This window comes from Vipera berus, assembly GCF_964194415.1.
Source record: "Vipera berus genome assembly, chromosome: 6".
NCBI classification, from domain to species: domain Eukaryota; kingdom Metazoa; phylum Chordata; class Lepidosauria; order Squamata; family Viperidae; genus Vipera; species Vipera berus.
In genome coordinates this window covers 20583727-20597446 of record NC_138208.1, presented here as the reverse complement: position 1 = coordinate 20597446, position 13720 = coordinate 20583727, and the positions used below count along the sequence as shown (strand labels likewise).

The 13720-nt window shown below is 36.3% G+C and overlaps 1 protein-coding gene across 3 annotated transcripts in view; it reads left to right on the top strand.

Annotated features, from left to right (window-relative positions):
* The window catches only part of PLXNB2 (plexin B2), a 394275-nt gene that overhangs the window by 355741 nt on the left and 24814 nt on the right, over positions 1–13720 (top strand). For all 3 annotated transcript variants that reach the window (XM_081330942.1, XM_081330943.1, XM_081330941.1), the window contains 4 exons: positions 9622–9851; positions 10929–11110; positions 12915–12981; positions 13531–13677. In XM_081330942.1, coding sequence (XP_081187068.1) covers positions 9622–9851; positions 10929–11110; positions 12915–12981; positions 13531–13677 — 626 coding nt within the window. The remainder of the gene's footprint in view (positions 1–9621; positions 9852–10928; positions 11111–12914; positions 12982–13530; positions 13678–13720) is intronic.

Here is a 13720-nt window from a genome sequence, read left to right as displayed (position 1 = left end):
AGTTTAGAGCAATGAGGGTGGACATGTTGTCTATAATTGAATCTGTAGCTGAATGTGTGCAACAGCTGGATGTAAAAGTGAAGGATCTCAGTCAAAAGAACTCTATATTAGAAGCAAAGGTATTAGAAAATGAAAATATAAGGAATAAAATGGACGGAGAATTGACCCTTGTTCAGTATCATCAGATGCAGTATGCTATTAGAATCAGGGGTTTAAAGGAGAATTGTAAAGAAGATTTAAAGCAGCTGATTTCTGAGGCTCTGCAAGGGGTATTGGGCCAGCCGGCATCTGAAATTGAGGGAAATATGGACAAAATTTTTCGTGTAAATTCATGGATTGCAAGACAGAGGAAGTTACCCAGAGATGTGGTGGTCTATTTTACAAAGAGAGTAATTAGAGATGAAGTCATTCAAGCTGCTTATGATACTAAATTGGTAGTGGCTGAGCAAGAAGTCTTGGTTTTAAAAGAGATTCCTCCGAAGATTTTAAGGAGAAGGAAAGATTTTGCATTTCTTGTACAGGAACTTAAGAAATGTGATATTAAGTTTAGATGGGAGATTCCAGTTGGACTGGTGGTGACGCATGAAGGTAAAAGACATCATCTGGTTACTGTGGCCCAGGCACGTGATTTTTATAGCAATGTGTTAAAAGCAACCCCCCTATCATTTTTGGAAGCTGTAAAGGGATACGGCGAGGGAAAGCTTCAAGATGTTGCAGATAGACAGATAGAGGACAATGGTGTTGGAGGGGATCAAGATACAGTTTCATCGGATGTTGCAGGAGGCCAGAGGATGACGCGTGCCGCCCTAAGAAGAGCGAGACGAGAGCAAGAGCAAGACCAGCAGAAAGTTATGGAATCTCCAAAGTGTACTTACAGTGAAGATGTGGGAGGGGCGCGGTCCAAAGAAGTTTTGGGGGTCATGACAGACGTGCTCCAAAAGCTTTGGGGCGTTAAGATTGGTGATTAAATTTTTAAATTAGAATGTCAATGGATTAAATTTATCATAGAGGAGAAAGAAAGTTTTTTTTTAATATTTAACACAATTTAAGATTGATGTTATTTGCTTGTTAGAAAAGTATATTAAGGTTATGGAGTAAAAGTATGTGCTGAACTAAGAATGGGTATGCAAGCTCCTAATTAACAACAAGTTGTCTTACAGACTGCTTAAACCTTTTTTTTCTACTCTTTTTATTAACTGCGAGACATTTGGCGTGATACATGCAAGAATTATTTTTGATCATGGTTTAGTTTGGTTGGAGATTATTAAGGTTAATAGAGATAGGCGCTTTTGGCGCGTAACTGAGAATTTGTTTAAATTAGAGAAAGGTTGGAGAATGTAAATAGTAGGTGAAAGGTTTTTTTTTCTTTTTTTTTGAAATTAATATGAATAAGGACTGGGATTAAGAAAATCTATTCTGAGTAAAGCTCTTTTTCTGTTTTCCTCTTTTTCTTTTTTACTTCATTTGTAATATTAATATTGTTTGTATTCATTTTACATGAGCTAGAGGGAGATAGAATTAATAGTTTATTGCTGATAACATAGGGGTGCTTATGTTTGTTTTTTGATTTTATACCCTGTATTTAGCTCTGGGAAGTCGGGGGGGGAGGAGGGAATGGGGGAGAGGGATAGGGAGGGTTGGGTGGGGTTGGGGGAGGGGGGGGATTAAAGCCAAAATGTATTGTAAAACTTTTTAAATAAAAAAAAGTAATTGTCCCCTGTGTCAAATTTAAAAGAAATTGGATGGACCTAGTGTGTTTTCTCTGATCTTTCTTAAATCATAAATATCAGTCTTAGACCTCTTACATAAAATTTATACCAAAATTAACATTTATTAATATAACAGAATTATGGAAACAGCACCTATGCAGCTAGACTTTTCTTGTCTTACATGCTTTCAGTTATCTGCAATATTTCAGGGAAGAAGTATGTTTACTTGTGAAAAGAGAGAAGGAAAGAGAATTCACCCTTGAATTCTAATTACTTCTTTTCCTATAATAGCTCAAAACAAATATTTACAATAAATAGTATTGGAGACACACAATTCTGAAAGGAGACGTTTTTCTTTTTTCTTTTCCATATATTTTATTGATTTTTTTTAAACTTAAATCACTTAATAGTTGGTAAACAGTGTGTTTGCTGGATTTACATTTGTAAAGAAAAATCATTAACAATTGGTTTCTAGAATCCATAATCTACATAGTACATTTAGTTGATTTCCCCTTTTCCCAAAAATGTCTTCTTTGCAAACCTTGAAATAATACAGTTCTTATTATTTTGATAAATAACAGTTACATATATGATTTTTTCCCAATATTCCTAGAAATAATGATCCCATTAATATAATATTTCTTTTCTATCTAATCATTCTGGTTGCCTCATCTTATATCCTGTTAGAGTCCTTATTTAGATTTGTTTCTCCCATTAAGTTCAAAGTATTCTTGCTGGTTAAGATTTTCTCAACAGATAATTACATTTAAAGATTTAAATTCATTTTTCCCATATAAACCATCTCAACACTTTTACATTTCTTAAAGAATGGGGAAAAACAGTAAAGAAAAGGAAAAAAGAGCAAGAGTAAAGAAACATAAAAAGTAAAATACTACTTAAAATATATACTCCTCCTAAGCTAATATATATTCATTCCCAAAATGTCTTATTCTTTGTAACCATGATTAAAAATATATTTAATCTTTAAATATTCCATTTAATGTGAATTGCCATCTAATCCTTTAACTATTATTCAAAACATTTTTTCTTTTTTTATACATTATAATTTCCCTAAATTCAGACACATTTAATTATTTAAACATTTCCTTTATTTAGGCCATTTCTGCAGTATTATATAACTTATATCAAGAAATAAAACAAAAAGGTGGGGGGGAAGCATACAGTATCATTTAAGGAATTCATCTCTCTTAGAATGACATATGTATTCAGAATCTTTTCTATTTCTTTAACCATAGTCAAACAAATGTTTCTTTTTTAAATATCTCTGGTAGATCCCATTATCTATTTTCTTAATTTTCACTTTGATCTTTTTCCTTTGACCAGTATCTTTCTTGATCAATGTGTTTTGCTGAATCAAAAAGTTTTTCCACTTCCTGACAGTTAGAACAATTAATCAGTGGAACAACCTGCCTCCAGAAGCGGTGAATGCTCCAACACTGGAAGTTTTTAAGAAGAGACTGGACAGCCATTTGCCTGAAATGGTATAGGGTTTCCCGCCTGAGCAGGGGGTTGGACTAGATGACCTCCTTGGTCCCTTCCTCCTCCTCCTCCTCCTTCTTCTTCTTCTTCTTCTTCTTCATTATTATTATTATTATTATTATTATTATTATTATTATTATTATTATTATTATTATTATCATTATCATTATTATTATTATTATTATTAGTAGTAGTAGTAGTAGTAGTAGTAGTAGTAGTAGTAGTAGTAAATCGAATAAAGTGTCTTTATGTGAGGCTTTTGCCTTTCCACGTTTCTGGAAAATCTTTTTCTCTTTCTCCTTCTTTGTTTCCCTTATCACTTCCTCTCTCTCTGATGTTTTCAACATCTCTACATTCCATTTTATCCAATCTGTCTTTTTGTCTTCAGATTTATTTTGTAGTCTTAAGGGCTGAGTTGTTTTTTCCATTTCTTGTAAAAAATTTCCCACTAGGATTAAATCATGTTTTCTTACTTTGTTAAGTTTCGTCTTTGAGTCTCTTTTTTCAATTTTATGTCCGCTTATTTGTTTTGTCTGCTCCTTCTCTGTTGTTATATCCTGGAAGTTTTTTTGTTGTAAAGTTAACTTAGAGATAGATTGATTTGTATTTTCAAAGTTATTTTGGATTTCTTTGTGATTTGAACTCAGTGTTATTTGAATTAATTGCCATATACTATATATCTCCTCCTGAGAGGTATTTATGTTTTCTTGGTGTGTTCTGTCCACATGTCTCTGATCCATGATGGCCAAAAGTTGAAGTTTTCCTTCTTATCTGCAAATAGCTTTAGAATCCTGGTTAAATAGATATTTGTAATGCAAAGAATTCAAAAAAGATTTTTTTCTAAAGTTTGTAATTCTCTCAGCCCAGATTGTTTTCTTTTTTTGTCACAGCTGTTCTTTATTATTAAAGCTTTGAAGGTCACAACACAGATTAGCTTTTCCCAGGTTTTGGCAAGTTCTGTATGGAAATCATAGCTGTCATAAACTTCATCCACCACTAGGTGTCAGAATCTGTTTAGTTTTCAATATGAACAATGGTCTTTAAAATGAGAATCTTAACCACTCAACAATCTTAAACTTGTCCAAAGTTAAATTTTAGCTTTCAAGTTTATACATTTATTTCACTACCATATATTTTGATCCTACATAAAAATTTTAATTTGCCGCTTCTGTTAGTATAAGGATGGGGCGGAAGTCCCCTTCCTTCACTTTCAGAGGTATTTTGCTTCTTAGGGATCTTTTCCAGGAAATTAAGTGTAGGATAGAAAAGGGAAAATCAGATTCCTCACCCAGTTTCAAGCACAATGTTTACTTTAGTGCTGGTTCTTTTGGACTCCGGTTGCAAGTAGCTTGGGTTGATAAGTGAAATACAGCCTTTCTCCTGTCGGGTTAGAAGGCTTTTCCCAAGATGAACGGAATGACCGCTGTCAGTCCAGAGTCGCTGGGCCACCCTTCTTTCTTTACCGCCTTTCCGGGATGGCTTGGACCCATTAGGGTCTCCAGGCAGGACGAACATTAGCCACAGGGGTGCGGCGGTCTGCAAGCCCATGACCAGTCGCTACCACGCAGGACTGGAAGTCCCCCGGGAGATGTTTTTCTTTATAATCACTATATAGTGTAGCTCCCTGTGTGTGTTTGTTATAGAAAAGCCAAGAGGTTTTCCTTGGTTTCTCATAATGTTAGATTTTTCCTATTTATATAAATATAAATATACATGTATGTATGTATATGATGTGCATGTATGTAAATAAATACACATGCAAAGAGTTCTCAACTTACAACCATTCATTTAGTGACCATTTGAAGTTACCATGGCACTGAAAAAAATGTGACTTCACATATATAAACTATGTTCCATCAAGAATCTGAAAATCTCACCAACTCTGTATTGTCACCACATGGTTTCTTCTATGTTTATACTGCAAAACATTGAACAATAAAGAAATCACAGAACCTGTTCTTACTCCCTAGTGCTAAGGCTGAACCATTACCTTAAATGTTCTAATTATTCTCATCCATGATTTAGTTTTATTATATATAGTACCTCTCGGCAAACAATCTTTAAGTATATAGTATTCAGTAATTCAGGTTTCTTCATTTCATTTTATACTTTTTCAAATTTGCAATGTACAGGATACTGTCATTCATTCATACATTTCTCATTGACCTGTTAAAGAGCAAAATGAATACCCAATGAAGGATGATTTTTTTTCATTCTCAATTAATATTTATAACATTTATTTTGGTTCCACCCTTTAAGATACTAGTAGTTACCAGGTGAATGCTTAAAATAATTATTCCAACACTCATCACATCAGCTTCATTCCAAATCATTTCATATTTTTTTATATAAATTTGTTTAACTGTATTACAAACTACTTGTTTAGGCCTCTCCGCTTATTTCTCAACTACTTTTACTTCTTTTCATCAAAATGAAAGTGTAAAATTCTACACTTTATCTGCCTCTTTCAGTCTTATGTTCCTTGATGTTTGTCTAAATTTTTTGTAACTCTTTTATACAGTATCTTTTTCTTATTGTTATTTGCAGCAAACTTTTCTTATATGCATTTTTCTCATCTATTGCCTCTTTCATTTTACTATTCCACCAAGCACCCTTATTCATACTTTTCACTAAGATAACTTATGGGCTTCATAATATAACTATTTTTCATTCTGTTCCAAGCAGCTCCACATACTTTTTCATTAGTTTACATTTGTACGGCACACCTCTGCTGGAAATGATATGTAATAAAGCATCAAAGGATGATCCTTTGTTGTTGTTGTTAGCTGTGAAGTCGTGTCCAACCCATTGCGACCCCATTGACAACGTTCCTCCAGGCCTTCCTGTCCTCTACCATCTTCTGGAGTCCATTTAAGCTCACGCCTACTGCTTCAGTGACTCCATCCAGCCACCTCATTCTCTGTCATCCCCTTCTTCTATTGCCCTCAATCTTTCCCAGCATTAGGCTCCTCTCCAGTGAGTCCTTCCTTCTCATTAGGTGGCCAAAGTATTTGAGTTTTAGCATCAGGATCTGGCCTTCTAAAGAGCAGTCAGGGTTGATCTCCTCAAGGACTGACCGGTTTGATCGCCTTGCAGTCCAAGGGACTCGTAGGTGTCTCCTCCAGCACCATAGTTCAAAGGCCTCAATTCTTTGGCGCTCAGCCTTTCTTATGGTCCAACTTTCACTGCCATACATTGCAACTGGGAAGACCATAGCCTTGACTATATGCACTTTTGTTGACAGGGTGATGTCTCTGCTTTTTAGTGTGCTGTCTAGATTTGCCATGGCTTTCCTCCCCAGGAGCAAGCGTCTTTTAATTTCTTGGCTACAGTCCCCATCTGCAGTGATCTTGGAGCCCAGGAAAATAAAATCTGTCACTACCTCCATTCCTTCCCCATCTATTTGCCAGGAATTGAGAGGGCCAGGTGCCATGATCTTGGTTTTCTTAATGTTAAGTTTCAACCCAACATTTGCACTCTCCTTCTTCACCCGCAACAAGAGGCTCTTTAGTTCCTCTTCACTTTCTGCCATTAGAGTGGTATCATCTGCATATCTTAGGTTGTTGATATTTCTCCCGGCAATTTTAATTCCAACTTTTAATTCATCTAGCCCTGCCTTTCTCATGATGTGCTCTGCATTTAAGTTAAATAGGCAGGGTGACAGTATACAGCCTTGCCGGACTCCATTCCCAATTTTGAACCAATCAGTGGTTCCGTGTCCAGTTCTCACTGTTGCTTCTTGGCCCACATATAGGTTTCTCAAGAGACAAATAAGATGGTCTGGTACGCCCATCTCTTTAAGAAATTGCCACAGTTTGTTGTGATCCACACAATCAAAGGCTTTAGCATAGTCAATGAAGCAGAAGTAGATGTTTTTCTGGAACTCCCTAGCTTTCTCCATGATCCAGCGTATGTTGGCAATTTGATCTCTAGTTCCTCTGCCTCTTCGAAATCCTGCCTGTACTTCTGGTAGTTCTCGATCCACATACTGCTGGAGTCTAGCTTGTAGGATTTTAAGCATAACTTTACTAGCATGAGAAATGAGTGCAATGGTGCGATAGTTTGAACATTCTTTGGCACTACCTTTCTTTGGAATTGGAATGTAAACTGATCTTTTCCAATCCTGTGGCCACTGTTGAGTTTTCCAAATTTGCTGGCAAATTGAGTGTAGCACTTTTACTGCATCATCTTTTAAGATTTTGAATAGCTCAGCTGGAATACTGTCACCTCCACTAGCTTTGTTGTTGCTCCACTAGCTTTGTTGTTGATCCTTAAGAGAGCTAAATCATTTTTGTCTTTAAAAATCGATTCCAAATCTTGGAGCTGAACACTCATCACTGAACTGAGCTAGGTCATAGGTTTCTAAACCAGTGGCCCCCAACCTTTTGGGCACCAGGAACCAGTTCTGTGGAGAGAGGTTTTTCCATGAACTGGAGGAAGCGTAGTTTCATATGCTGCCTGCATCCCGCAAATGGGGCTTTGCTTGATTGTACAGCCCGGTTTCTGGCACGCCATGGACTGGTACCAATCAGTGAACCAAAGGTTGGGGACCCCTGTTCTAAACAACTTGGAAAAAATATCAATATAAATCTAGGATGACTTGAATCCCTCAAAACCAGTATTTGGGGTAGGATATTTGGGTGTGTTTTGTTTTTGTTTTTTGAATGATGTAATGGTTAGGGTGTTGGCCTAGAAGCCAGGAGATTGTGAGTTCCAGTCCTGCCTTATGCATGAAAGCCAGCTAGGTGACTTTGGGCAGTCACACTCTCTCAGCCCTATACTACTCACAGGGTATTAGGTATGTTCACTGCCTTGAGTTACTTATAAAATACTATAGGGTAAGATAAAAATCAAATAAATAAAAAAAATGGTTTTATAACAATATTACTATTTTTCCCCAGCACCCATATTTCACTTTCTATTGCAGTCTAATACAAGCTGAAAGAAGCTATCTATTTTTTTAAAAAATAGTCCAATATGTTTACAGTGTAATGTGGAGCTGCTTTTTCTTTTCTTTTTTGTTAGTTCATTTAATGATAGATTCATTCTGAGATTTACAATGCATTTGAAGGAAATTTAATCCTTCTCCCCCAAGGACTGTTTTAGAAAATTCATCTATTGAATATATACTCCTTTAACATTTAATTGGTGCCAACTAAGTTTTTTTTAAAGTGAAGAAATAACAACAATACAAACAAAAGAAGGTTTATATATTTCTCAAACAAAAGGGGAAAAAAGATTAAATTCCCATACTGCCATGGTAATTTCAATTTCAGGTTGGCATTCATGCACATTCATGCAACATATTATATTGTTTTGCTTTTTAATGAAAAATAGCTACGTATCTAACATACTGAGTTGTTTCCGTCCCAAAGCAAGAGTGAGGAAAAGCATGCTTGATTTTTGTTATCACACTGTTATGTGTTTGTGGGAATAGGATCAGCTCAATGTCCCTGGTGATGGATGCCCTCACTTTTCACTAGTTGGGCACTGTTAGCAGTGTTTTGAAAGCAGTTTAAGATTATACTGAAAAGGACAGTGCTAGTATGTTCCAGTCCTCTTCCAATCCCATCTCCAAAGCCATAGCAAGAGAAACTCAGAGGGAGCAAGAATTCTTTACTGCCTTTCTCTTTGGTAACATAATAGAGCTAAGCTGGACTGCAACAGCAAGATGAGACCATTACTTTCCTATAGACACATAAAAGTTCAAGGACCTTTTGTTGGTAGATTGTAATTAAGAACCAATTCCACTTTGTGGATGGAGTATATGACCTGGGAGATTTGGATTCATTCTGATCTAATTAACACAAAAATATCCTAGTCTCAGTGGGCTATGTGTAGATGAATGTAGAGCTGTACAACCTCAAGCTCTTTGTCCTCTCTCCCCCTGCAAAAAAATCTTGTTTACAGCCTTCAGATACCATTAAAGGATCGCACCAAATTATAATTTTCATGTGACAGATGGTGAAAATTATTAAATGCATGAACTAGAGATTAATCAAATTAGCCACATTTAATTTCAATTAAATTTACATATCAGTGTAATGAAATCAATTTTTGTCCTTGCCCTACACATTATTTTTGTAATGCAGCCCTCAGGATAGCCCCCCAAAGTGTCACCAAGAAAAATAACTAGAGCTAGTAAAAAAAGAGAGTTTTCTCTTGCACTGATTTCATTCTAAGATTAGAATGGTGACTATGTTTATTCAAAAGTAATTGTAATCTAAATCAGTCATTCACAAATGTGTTTAAAACCAAAACTCCTATTTACTGGTTGGTTGTAAGTATTGTTGTAATAAGTTAAGAGAATTTTCAATTAAAATTCAAAATTGTAATATTTTGCTCAGGGTAGCAATAATTGAATTAACAATATTATTTACTCCTAAAGCTTTAAAATTGTTTCCTGTTGCAGATTTAATGATAGAAATGGAGGATCAGACAAACGACATCAATGAAGCAAGAATTCCAGTGCTTGACTACAAAACCTATACAGACAGAGTCTTCTTTCTTCCCTCTAAGGACGGAGAAAAGGATGTAATGATCACTGGAAAATTGGACATTCCTGAAGCCAGACGACCAACCGTAGAACAGGCATTGAATCAGTTCTCCAATCTGCTCAACAGTAAATCATTCCTCATTAATGTGAGTAGAAAATAAAGGTCAACTTTTATGTTGCTAAAAAGCATTTTCATTTGATACATCTGTTTATAACAATAATAAATCAATTTGCATATTTTGTGTCCTGAACATCTTGTAAAGCTGTGTATGTGATGTATAATAGCATCTTACATAACTTTGTTCCTGTACCTGTCATCTGTGGAAGAATGGTATTTACCAGAAATACTATTAGCTGGTATCCATTACATTCATTATATATTATGCCAACCATGAAATGCAGTTAGATCCCACCCTTTATGTACATATTCAGGGGTATCTATGAAAGGTCAACAGCATCAACGTGGTGGGAGCAACTGTCAAATGAAGCCTCACCACCCTTTTTAAAGATGTATCAGACAAGGCATCAGTTGTCCCTGTTATTTTGATGCTGCTGACCTGCCCTGTTGACACTCCGGTTTAATATATGCCAGGGATCAAATTAACCAAAATTAAAGCATAAACAGAGTTCTGAACATGTGCACAAAACTGTTGCAAGTGATAAACTGAATGCAAAAAAGGTGCATTGAACAAAGTCCTCAGTTTATCTGGCCAGAACCACAAAAACTATATTCAATACTTCTGGAATGTATTGTATCCCAATTTTTAATCCCATTATACCAGACATGTCAAACACAAGGCCCGGGGGCCAGATCCAGCCCGCGAAGTGGTTTCATGCGGCCCGCGAAGCCATCCTGGAAACAGTGAGGGAACGGCCCCCACTGCCTTGGCCCTGGCCCAGAGACCCTCCTTCTGCCAGAGACCCTCAGATCTGTCCCACTCCTACCCAGGCCCCCATAGGCACCCTTGATGCGAACGATGTAGAGCTGGCCACGCCCACCTAGTAGGCCATACGCACTCTGGCCACGCCCACCCAGTAGCCCATGCCCACCCAGGCCACACCCACCCGGCCCCCTGAGGGCAACCACAATGCTGATGCGGCCCTCAATGAAATTGAGTTTGACACCCCTGCATTATACTATGTTTCCAGAATGAACAATGAAAAGAATAAGCCTCAACTGTTTCATTCATATATCTGTTTTTGTTGTTGTTGTTTCTGTTTAGTTCATTCACACGTTGGAAAACCAAAAGGAATTTTCTGCCCGTGCAAAAGTATATTTTGCATCTCTTTTGACCGTGGCTTTGCATGGGAAGCTAGAATACTATACTGACATCATGAGGACATTGTTTTTGGAACTTATGGAGCAGTATGTTGTGGCCAAAAATCCCAAACTGATGCTCCGAAGGTAGGGAAGGTTTCTTCAGTAATCTAGTACAATGGAAGTTGCCCCTTTAAATTCTCATTTCCTTGGGTTTTTAAAATCTTTGCATACCTCAAATGAGTACACAGTGCAATCCAAGAAATGCAAAGGCTTGCTTTGATATATATTAGGCAGGTCCAATATGTTTTTGTTGTCCGAGATAAGATGGATAGCCTGCTTTCCCGCCCACTTCATTCCTCTTATGGAGAAGCCAAATAACCAGTTGTCTTGCTCCAGTGGTGACGATGAGAGCCACAGGCAAGCACTGTTAAAACAGATTTCTGACTTTTCAGATAAGCAACCAAGGTGTCAGCTTGAGACAACTGCAAAAATCTGGCCATTCGTCATTGATTAGAATTTAAAGTAGCAACAGTTAGTTATGAAAGTAAATCCTCTGATTCTTTGCAAAGGCCATATTATAGAATCTTGCCTTTTTAAAATTTATGCCATGCTGAACAGGTATATATAATTTATTTACTTTTATTTACCTATTATGTGAGGTCTACCATGTTTCCCACCTGTTTGGTTAAGCAGTTGTGTTCTGTTTCCTACTAAGTTCAGCATTTTTCTTTCTAGTTTCCTGTGAATTCACTGTTCCAGAGTATGGTGTTCTCCCCCCCCCTCTCATGTTTTGTCACATTTTGTGCTATTGGTCTCTGTAGTACAGAACAAACTCAACAGATTCAGACGTGCAATTTTATTTATTTTTGAAATTAGAATATTTCTTCATGCCAATAATGAGAAGCAAGCATTTTGGTCTGTACTTAATTCACTGCTGTACCCCAGGAAAAAAAATCTAGAATCTGTTCTCTGGTATAATTATTTGAGAGGAAGACTCATGACAGCATGTTTATCTTATTGGCAGTTTTAGCAATTCCCACAGCTCACAACACGGGTAGTTTCTATATTGTATGACAGCAGGAAAGTCAGCACATTCTTCACTGAGATAATGTTTTATTTACTGTATTACTATTATTGATTTTTGCCCTGTACTGCCCCAGGAGAAGATCATATATATAAGGTTCTTCTCCCATGTTATCCTCACAGTAACCTTGAGAGAAAGGTTAAACAAGAGAGGGTGACCAAAGTCACCAAGGAAGAAGAATTTCAGTCTAATCTTTCTAGTTCTGGGTATGTACTAACCTTGCTTCAATGAAACAGCAACACAGAGCAATGTCATGTTTTTGAGAGCTCCAGAAATATTTTCAAAGAGACATTTTGGAGAACGCAAGAGCACATATGGAACTTCTCTTTCCTAATCATTAAAGCAGTTGTGTCTTTTTTTCAAATCCAAACAGCTACTATAAAGAGTAAAGGAGCTATTGTGTGGGCAAATGGGGCAGAAGCATTTTTTAAAGTCCCAAACAGCCAGATAATATTTGGAACTGACTAACATAGATTATCTCTGTAATTCACTGAACTAATAAGGAAGAAGAATAGGTACAGCACAATCAGATGTACATGTTTGTGTTACAGTAGTCAATCTCAATAGAAATCAAATCTTCTTGTGGAGCTGATTTCCTGGTCTGGTTTAACTAGTGAGAATGACAACTGCTTCAAAAACTACCTAGAATCATCCACAGTTGCTTCATCAGCAAAATAGGTTGAGCTTTCAAAGCCAAATCCTCTTTTGAAGGATTTGCATAGCACTCATACTTTCCAAAGCCATTGGACTGAATACATTAGATATGGAGAAATGGTGGAAACATTATAATGCATATTTAGTTCTTGACAGACTCATGTACAATTCCTAGCCATGCACCTCAACACAGGGTTTTTTTAATTTTAGATCTGAAACTGTTGTGGAAAGAATGCTTTCTAATTGGATGTCAATTTGTCTTTATCAGTACCTCAAGGTAAGATCTAAAATGCATTCATTTCACATTTATTTTGAATATCCTATAAAATTGTAGACTGACATTAAGCTTTTAGTTGATTGTGCCTTCTTCCGAGTATAGTGCCTGGACTGAAGGGGTTTTAGCTTTTAATATTGTTTTAATTGTTGGGCTTAAGGAATTTAATCTATTTTAATTTTATACTATTTTTATATTGTATTTTATGTTGCCCTGTAAACCGCCCTGAGTCCTTCGGGAATAGGGCGGTATAAAAATTTAACTAACTAACTAACTAACTAACTAACTAACTAACTAACTAACTAAATAAATAAATAAATAAATAACTAAATAAATAAATAAATAAATAAATAAGCCAATAGGAATAACTTTTGATCGAAACATGCCACAGTCTTGCTCTGAAGTCAGTTACAAATGGTAGTTTAAATGCAGTGGAAAAATGTACTCTGCAGAAGTAATGATCTTAAGAAGTTTTTTAATATTCAATAATGTGGTGGACAAAGTAGCCATTGTCTTCACTCACCGTTTTTCCTCTTTCATCAACTTTATCAGGATAATGCTGGGGAGCCTCTTTATAAATTGTTCAAAGCTATCAAACATCAAGTAGAGAAAGGACCAGTGGATGCTGTGCAAATGAAAGCCAAATACACCCTGAATGACACTGGTTTGTTGGGAGATGATGTAGAGTATTCACAGTTGGTATGTAGCTTTTATTAATATTTGTTTTAGAATATTCAAAATG